We start from the raw sequence: 9,794 nt of genomic DNA on the forward strand, positions 1-9,794 counted from the left end.
GACATCTTAATTTGGGGCACCTCATTAGTCAGGGGGACTTGGTTTTTGATGATGCTCTTCTAATTGACTATCTGCAGACGGCCATTCTCTGGAGTGTTGGAGAACTCTAAGAATCCCACTTCCAGTCCTCCCGAGTTTGGCAGACTCCTGCCTTTCACTGCCTGAGGGTCCCTGGAGCTCCAGAAATCACAGAAGGGGGTGGGGCCTCAGTCATTTACCTCCCTGTAATCTGAAGCAAGTTGTTTATACCCTCTGACCCTCTGCTTTCTTGAGGTGTAAGATGAATAGAACGCTCCCTGCCTGAAAGTTTGCTGTGAGAATGGAAAATACAGCATCTGTTGTCCTAGGGCAGGGGACAGGGTCAGTGCCCAAAACAAAACTGTGTGTTTGTTTATTCAACCAAAAGTTAGGCACAAGAGTGAGTGCACAGTATATGGGCCCCGCTTTCCTGGTCATTATGGTCTGGTGGAGAAAACAGATTATGAGTCAAATAATCACTCAGTTTAATTAAAGATGGAAGTAAGTACAATAAAGGAGAATTTACAGCAGAGAAACTGCTACTTAGTTGGGGGTGAACAAGGGGTCAGGGTGGGGATTAGGGAAGAGGAGGAAGTAACTTTTGAGCTGAGATCTGAAAGACAGGGGTGGGGGAGCCACACTGCAGGGACCCTGGGGGACAGTGTCAGAGAAGCAGGCCCTTGGAGAGAACAAGGGGGTAGCTGCAGACGTTGGCCTTAATCAACCACTGGCAATTTCACATTAATCACTAGCAAGCTTTAGCTGGGGAAGCTTTTGATTTAAATGACAAAATTTTACAAGTATGTCTTAAGAACAAACCTTTAATGTTGTGTGAAATAAGATTTATTGACAGGAATACTTCTTGAGCCATTTCACTAATTTCTCTGAAAAAGTAATTAGTTTATATGAAAGAAAAAAAGGAAAAAGTATAGTTATATATAGCTACTTCATTACATACAGTAGATAGATAATGCATGAATGCATTAAAATTTATCATAAGTCATAAGGATAGGTGAACTGGAAGCATTTGGGATAGAGGCTCAACCGTGCTCATTACGAGTTGTATTATCTTTTTTTTAAAGTTTATTTTTATTTATTTTGAGACAGAGAGACAGAGAGCAAGTGGGGGAGGGGCAGAGAGAGAGGAGACAGAGGGTCTCCACACTATCAGTGCAGAGCCCAATGTGGGGCTTGAACTCACAGACCATGAGACCATGACCTGAGCCAAAATCAAGAGTTGGACACTTAACCGACTGAGCCACTCAGGCGCCCCACTAGTTATGTTTTCTCAAGCAAGTTGTTTACTTAGGGTTTTCTCTGCTTTTTTTTCTGTTTTTCTCTGTTTTCACTGTACTAAGAGCTTACATGACATATATTACCGAAGGTTCACAACTATTCAGTGCTATCAACGTCCTCCTCCTCATCATCATTAGCATTGTCTCCACTTTATGGAAGAGACAGAGGTTCAAAATATTAAGTAGTATGCCAAGTTTTACCTAGGTAATAAATAATAAGATTGGTATTTTAATCCTGGCAACCATTTCCCAAATCTGTGTTCTTAAAACCACAGCATCATTTGCTCTGTCCAGCCTGAAAGGTGGTCATGAACATGAAACAGTCGTGAAAGACACAACACCAATGTAAGAGACCACCAGGATGCACATTTCTGCTTTCCTGCCATGAAACCAGACCCTGTCAGGTTCGCCTCACCTTGATTCCAACCATCCAAGCTGGGACTTCAGAAGAGGTTTTTTAGCAGATGTATGCCCAGGGGCTCATGGGTCCACTGGAATCCTTGGTGAGGTATTCAATACACGTGCAGATGTACATTTTTTTTTGAGGTCAGTCACCCAAAACACTTACGAAGTTTTGGTAAGAAGAAGCCTCTCTCCAAATAATGACCCAATGAAGTGGATTAAGGACAATAAAGGACTGAGTTCAGGAGAGATTTTTAATTCAGTCTGGTCCCAAGCAATAAGCAATAATGACCTGCTCACTAGATACTTCAGGTAGGCCAATAATGTGCTAGTCCAGGGTTCTAACTGCAGTCAGACTCCTTTAAAAATTATTTCTGGCTTACACCCTTAAAAAAACGCTTCCTCAGTCCTCTACATAAATTTATACATTTAAGAGTTAGGTAACCTTGCAGAGAAAAAAAGAGCCTAAAAGACATTGAACTCTGAACTATCCACATCCTTCAAATTCTGTGCAGTCTTTGACAATATTTATTAAGATGACTTGCACAGCACTGTGATCAGTATATACATTCCCCTTTGCAGTGGTTTTTCATAAGTGGTATTTCACGTGAACACTTTCTTACATTCATGTGGTCCACACACTTGTGATTTTAATAACCTGATAGTATTCCATTCTGTTAACATTTCCTGAATACATTTAGGTCTCTTTACAAAACAGAAACCCTCAATTTTAGATCCTTAACTCACAGGTTTTCATTTTAAGATTTAAAAAAATCTGATATAGAAAATGCTAACAATGTATAACATAATGGTTTCCGAGCATGGGTCTTGGAACCCAACAGACCTGTATTTGAATCCCATTTCTGTCTCTTATGAGTTATGTGACGTTGAGCAATTCACTTAAACTCTCTGGGCCCCAGTCTCCTCATTGTAAAACGAGATAATAGCAATATCTCCCACTTCAAATTGTTGCAAGATTAGCAATATGAAATGCTTAATGTGTTTTGCCGAGTGCCTAGTACATGCTAAAAGCTTGGTAAGTGATAGCTATTGACATAATAGAAACTAGAGAACAGGGCCCACCTAGGGCCATTTCTTTAAGAGAGGTGAAAACATTATTTTTTCCAAGGTCACAAAGAAAGGAAATCTGGGGAAATAAGGAAGTTCAGTTGGCCACATGTTGGTATAATTTTACTTGCCAATTCCAAGTTTGGGTGTCTGAAACGAACATTTTCAGTCCTAAAATAAGATGGCAAACTTGGGGCTGGTGCACATGAATAAATATAGCCAGAGAATAAATACACCCCGCGTGTCCCTGGCATGGTGCATCTGTTCAGCCTTACCAATCCCCACCTCCCCGCAAAGCAAATTCTTCCAAACCAAGTCAGCCCTCCACCATCAAGGAGGATTTTCGGGCACCTCCCCCAACCAAATGCTTGAACATACAAGTGAGAAGAACCACAGCGATTCTCTCTTGTCCAACTCATTCACTTTATAGACCAGAAAAAGGGAGGCTTGGGCAAGTGACGTGCATTCCCAAGGTTGCATAACTCCTGAAGAGCAGAACTGGTCTAGAACTCCTTCCTGTTATTTTATTTAAGTGTGGACCTCCTAGACTAATATTTACTTAATTTTTAATTATCTCTTTCTTTTTTTTCCTAAAAGTAAATGTGAAAGGGAACTTTATATTACTATTAGTGGAAAATCCAGTATTACTCAACTTAAAAGATAATCATAAAAATAAGTAGCAGAACAGTGACACTGAATTCTAGCTAAAATATACAATGGTCTATCAAAAGATTGCAGCCTGAGGTGAAGCCTCTCCTCCGCAGAGAAGGAGATTAGCAAGAGTTCAAGTGCAGCTGAACAAGGACCACCAAACTTATAAATGAAAATGCCATCAAACTTTTCTCTCTGAGGGTGGAAAAGGAATGAGAAGGAAATAACTGCCTTGGCATGGTATGGGGGGTGTGAATTTGGAAACACCAGTCTGCTCCATTTTGCTTGGTTACTTTCTGGTGTCCCTACACTATTTTATGGGTCACTCAACTTAGAATGTTCCCTGGAAGCCTTCATTTTGAGGTCGATGCTAAGCTCCAACAAAGCAGTCCAATTCTTTGCTTCCCTTTTCAATCTCAAAGCTCCAGTCAAACCCTCAACATCCCTGTGCAGTTAAATTGTTCTCAGCCCACTTTGAGGCTCATTTTAGCCTCAGGTTAGTCTTGTTTGTATGCATTATCATATTCAATCTCCAATGATTTCTTTTTCTTTTTCTTTTTTTTTTTTTAGTTTTTTTAAAATTTGTTTAGAGAGAGAAGGAGCATGAGTCGGGGAGGGGCAGAGAGAGGAAGTGAGAGAATACCAAGCAAGCTGCACACTATCAGCACAGAACCTGATGCGGGTCTCAATCCCGCAAACCATGAGATCATGACCTGAGCCAAAATCAAGAGCCAGATGCTTAACTGATCGAGCCACGCAGGTGCCCAACCAGTGATACCTTTTTAAGTAGACACTGCTACAATCCTCATTTTACATATAAGGAAATTGAGGCTTGAAGAAATCACTGAACTCATCCAAGTCCTTAGCTGATAGCTCAGAGCTATGTGATTCAGTATTCTATGCTCTTTTTTTTTTTTTAAAGGTACTTTTTTTTTTTTTCAACGTTTATTTATTTTTGGGACAGAGAGAGACAGAGCATGAACGGGGGAGGGGCAGAGAGAGAGGGAGACACAGAATCGGAAACAGGCTCCAGGCTCTGAGCCATCAGCCCAGAGCCCGACGCAGGGCTCAAACTCATGGACCGCGAGATCGTGACCTGGCTGAAGTCGGACGCTTAACTGACTGCGCCACCCAGGCGCCCCTATGCTCTTTTTTTTTTTTAAGTTTATTTATTTTTGAGAGAGCAAGAGAGAGAGCATGAGTGGGAGAGGGGCAGAAAGAGAAGGAGACACAGAATATGAAGCAGGCTCCAGGCTCTGAGCTGTCAGCACAGAGCCCTATGTGGGGCTTGAACTCACAGACTGCGAGATCATGACCTGAGCCAAAGTCGGACGCTCAACTGACTGAGCCACCCATGCGCCCCATGGTATTCTATGCTCTTAATCACTGTGATATATTACCTTCCAGTCTAACTTCTATTATTTAATTTGCTTCAAAAATATTTACTGAATATTTCTTATGATCCCATCAACAGACTCAGTATAGTAGGGGCGAGCAAAGAAGGGTATAACACAGTCCTGGTCCTTGAGTTTTATATGCCATTAATACATTCAGCAAATACTTATTGGCCTACTGCCAAGTTGTAACCTTGTTGAAGACCCAAGACACATACACATAAAAAAGTGCATGAATAAATAATATAATCAAATACCAATATGTACGAGTAGTTGGTAAGAGTTGTGAGCAGGTCAGGAAGGAGATGCATTATGTGGTCTGGCACTACTGGGGAAGGCTTTATGGAAGACACAGCCCTTGGAAGGAGGGAGGACATTCCTTGTGAAAGTACAGAGTGAGCAAAAGGACAGAGGTGGTGGTACTAAGCCCAGGGCGACAGGAGGCTCCTTTTCTTAATACGTGATAAATTAACAACAACAGAACAAACAAACACACAAACCAGCCACAGGCTGGCAGGGTCTTACACTTGGCTACAATTTTCAGGAATCAGTTATAATAAACCCCTTGAGAAAAAAAGTTCCTCCGGTCTAAAGAGTAGCATTGGGTCAAAGGGGAGCTTTCCCCAAGGATGCTTTACATTTCAATTGTGTGCCTGAGAAAGTTCTGCCACTGGCATGGCCTAGCATATCAACTCAGGGGCAGGAAGCTTTCAGGCAGCCTCAGTGCGGTAGAAGGAGGAAAAAAAAATCTACTTATTAGGATTGTTCGCCTGAGAAGCCTTGAGGTACACTAGCAAGGCAAGAGCTTAGGAAATAAGACCTGCTCCTTACAGTTAAATGCCAAGTGCTGTCAATGACTTAGGGCTGGCTCATTATGGACCTATTTCAGCTAATCCTCCGCAGGCAACAATCCTCCTCTTTTCAGGGACTATGGAAGCCTGGGGAAGGCCATTTCTTTTCCAGTCAGGTGTGAGGGCAAAGAGCCATCCATCTTTAATAAATCTCTAGGCTCACAGGATTCTTCTCATTGTAGCTAATGCAGAATTTCTAGGTCTCTGAAATGTTCAACATCCATTCTGCCCCCTACTGATTAAACAACAACAGCAACCTGTCTATCTGACATCCTATCTCCTCTATTAGATGCTAAGTTTCTAGAATAGTCATCTATATATTCCCTTACCTGTGCATTAATTCGATCAACAACTGAGTACCTCAATTGCATGCACCTTTATGTTAGCACCAAAACACTTGATTGTACTCGTTGCTATTCGGGGTCTGGCCCTTACCTATATCTCTAGCTTCATCTCCCACTCTCCTGTGCCCAACCCTCTAGATTCCAGACACGCTGACTCTGCTCCCTCGTCTGACAGCCTCCTGCTTACCATAACCAACTCTTATAAGCTAACTCTTCTGCATGGACAGGGAACAAATATTCCTTTCCACCTCCCCACTTCATCTGGTTAGCTTCTCTGTCTCTGTCTCTGTCTCTCTCTCTCTCTCTTTTTTTTTAAATCCAAAATGTGTTTATTGGGATAGTTTCCCACTCATCTTGAGTCAAGGTGCTTTTAGTGCTGCTTCCGTCTGAAGGAGCATCCTTCTGTGAGCCTTGCTTTTCCTCCTGTAGGCTGGCCAAGGAAAATGGAGCAGCCAACACACAAAACTAGTGTTTGTGCCTGGCTAAAGATGGTGGTGATTTTGTAGCATCCTGGGCACTTCCCGTCCATGGAGTAAGAGTTGGGGCTGTGCACCAGGCACTTCTTCCTGTGTTTCCTCTTCTCCTCTTCTGGAGATAGGTGAGGGAGGCCCTCTGAGAGGGACATGTTCTTGTGGGGAGGCTGTCACTGCTGGAAACTCATCTGGTTAGCCTCTTCTCCTCATTCAAATCAGCTCGGGTCTTGCCTTGTCTCCCAGGCCTGACTCCCAGGCTAAGCCATGTTCTTGAGTTATAGGCAGGTGAACCTCTGTGCCCTCACTAGTCTGTGAGCTCCATGAGGCAAGGATCTTGTCTGCTTTTCTTCCCAACAGTTAGTGCAGTGTCTGGCCCATAGTAAGCATTCAACATAATTTGTTGTTTGAAGGAAGGATGGGAAGGAGGGAAGGAGGGAAGAAAGGAGGAAGGAAGGAAGGAAGAAAGTGTGGTCCTTTCACCCAGGATTCTGTAAGACCTTAAAGGCAGTGTTGGCATTTCTTGGTCCTAGTGCCCAGCACAATGCCTGGCATAAGAGCACTTAGAAAGTATGTGTTGAAACAAACAAAGAAAACTTCCCTGTGCAAGTTACCACTTCAAGGTACCGTGAAGGACCAAAAGTAAACAAAAAACAAACATTAAAAAGACAGACATATAAATACATGGTCCTAAACCTTATGGGGCTTTTAGTGAAAGAGAGGAAAGGGGGCAAGTACACAAATTAACCATAATACATAGTGAAAATAAATAGGTGTCTCAAGAGGAGTACAGACAAAGGGGCTTGGGAAGTTCAGTCAAGGAAGATCACATCTGAGGAAGGGGTTGGAGAAGGGGACAACACATGGCACAGGGAGATGAATGGAATTAGGCTTTAGGGAAGATGTGGCCCTAAACTCAGCCACTGTTCTAGTCTTTATCTGGAGCCATGTGTCCAGTGCGGTCGTGTAGGGCAATTCCTGGTCTGACTTGAGTGGATGGGCTACCCATCCATCACCACCCCACTTCTAAAGCTTTTCTCTATTTTATGAAGGCTCAAAACAGGGCAGACAATTTAAAAGACTACAGAGGCCAGAAAGCGAAGATAACCACAAGATATAAGTTGGCTCTAGGACCCTGGCCAATTGCAAAGCATATCGCTTGCACGACAAGCAGAGGCAACTGATTCTCAAATACTGCCAGTTGTCGTCACGTGTGAATATGGGCCCTCTGGAAGGATGTCTTCCCATTTTTCCCCCAAGGAGAAAACAGAAGTCTGGATTCTTTGGTGAAAGCTTCCGATATTCAAATGTTGGCAACTAATTCAATTTTTTGGTTCAAAAACTACCCTTTGGTCAAACAAAACACATCCATGGATGGCATGCAGACCGCAGGCTTCATGCAGCCATGCACAACCGGTTTGCAACCTCTGGCCTAAACAGATTGGACTCATGAAAATTCAAACTGCCATTTTGCACCCACAAGATTAGCAAATGTTAGGAAATCTGTTCAAATCAAACCTTGCCAAGAAAGTGGAGCAACAGGAACGCTCGGATGCAGCTGCTGTGGGTGGTGACTGGGACAGCTACTCTGGGAATCAGTGGAGTGATCCTGTAAACATAAGGATTTGCACATCCTATTACCTAAAGTTCCATTCCTATGCATAAGCTCTAGTGAAATTGTTGCAGAAGTGCACAAAGAAGCATATATGGGAATATTGATAGCTGCATTATTATAGCAAGAAATTGGAAACAAACCAAATGCCAATTTCCAGAAGAATATATAAGCTGTGGCACACTTGTAGAAGAGAATGAAAATAACCAAAGTGCTATGGATTAATATGGATCTGATGTCTGCAGGGATTAGGTTCATGTGACCTCTAACGTATTTCCATCTCTAAAATGAAGCTTTCCTAGATATTACTAACCTCCTGTTAGCAGAATTTTTATTCATTCAACAACTATGAGCATCTATATACCTGGCACTCTGCTAAATGCTGGGGAAGCAGTGGGGACCAGACAGAAACTGTCCCTGCCTTTACAGTGTGGTGGGAGACAGCAATACACAACCAAATAGGCACATAGAGAGTCACAACTGACGGAAGAGCAGGGTGCTCTAAGGGAGCACAATAGAGGAGGAGTGGTGTAGACAGCTGGGGTGGGCAGGGAGAGTATACGGAGTCAGGGAAGTCTTTTCTGTAGAAGCGATATTTAAATTGAAACCTGAGAAGTTAGCCAAGAAAAGAAGGCAGAAAAAACACACCGGGGCCTTCTCAGGGAGGGAACAGTCCTACAAAGGCCCTGAGTCAGGAAATAGCTTAGATGCTCAGGAACTGAGAGAAGCTCAGTGTGGCTACAGCATTGTGCACTACCACTCCAAGGCCTGCTAGCAATGAGGAATAATCGGTGTTCATTCTTCTACCCATTTTCAAGATGGCTGGCAAGCCAGAATAATGTATGAAATCTAAATAACAAAACAAAAGTAACTGGCTTTACCAGACAAGCTCTTGCTGCCTTAACATGGAATTCTACTAAACTACCCATCAGCTAGAAATAAGAGACTATGAGGTAAGCTCAAATGTCTTCCCTCTGCTTGTGCAAAGGGACCATGGTAAGGCTAAGTCTAGACATTCAGAGGATGAGAGTTCATGACACAAAATAGTTTCAGCTTTTGAAGATAAACAAATTCATGTGAAACACTCAGCCCCCTGCAAGAAAGGCATTACAACCAATGGTTGCTTTTCTCATGGTTTCTAATTCACAAATTGTTGTACCTGTGCACCATTTCCATATATCTCAACACCCATGCATACACATCTACCACCTATATACACAAATAACATCAGAATCTAATTTAAAATTTTTCTGTCTTCACTGAGGCAGGCTCAGTGGTTAAGTGTCAGGTGGCTCAGTTGGTTAAGTATCGGACTCCTGATTTGGGCTCAGGTCATAAACTCACAGTTCCAAGAGATCAAGCCCCATGTTGGGCCCCATGTTGGACCTCATGCTGATAGCACAAAGAACCTGCAAGGGATTCTCTCCCTCTCTCTCTCTGCCCCTTCCCCATTTGCTCTTTCTCTCTCGTTCTCTTCTCTCTCATAATAAATAAATACAATTAAAAAGTTTTCTTCTATCTTCACTGTTTAATTCTTGCTGGTTTGGCCATGAAACTTCAACTGAGCACAGCTCATACTACAGTTCAACTTGTTTTAAAAATTTCATCTCCTAGGTAATGGGAATGGGGCAAGAACAGTGGCCCTTGCAACGGTTCCCCAGGGGCCTCACAGTGTGGACCACCACCTTT

The 9,794-nt window shown here is 42.8% G+C and overlaps 1 protein-coding gene across 1 annotated transcript; it reads right to left on the minus strand.

Annotated features, from left to right (window-relative positions):
* Positions 1-6,339: 6,339 nt before the first annotated feature.
* On the minus strand, positions 6,340-6,666 carry LOC123611378 (40S ribosomal protein S27-like). The gene has a single exon (XM_045503225.1). The coding sequence runs from the start codon at positions 6,646-6,648 to the stop codon at positions 6,394-6,396; it is 255 nt and encodes an 84-aa protein (XP_045359181.1). The 5' UTR covers positions 6,649-6,666; the 3' UTR covers positions 6,340-6,393.
* Positions 6,667-9,794: the final 3,128 nt, after the last annotated feature.

Source organism: Leopardus geoffroyi, chromosome A1 (assembly GCF_018350155.1).
Source record: "Leopardus geoffroyi isolate Oge1 chromosome A1, O.geoffroyi_Oge1_pat1.0, whole genome shotgun sequence".
Lineage (NCBI taxonomy): Eukaryota > Metazoa > Chordata > Mammalia > Carnivora > Felidae > Leopardus > Leopardus geoffroyi.

Coding starts and splice junctions, on each gene's coding strand:
- LOC123611378 (XM_045503225.1), bottom strand. CDS start 6,648: ATGTCCCTCTCAGAGGGCCTCCCTCACCTATCTCCAGAAGAGGAGAAG.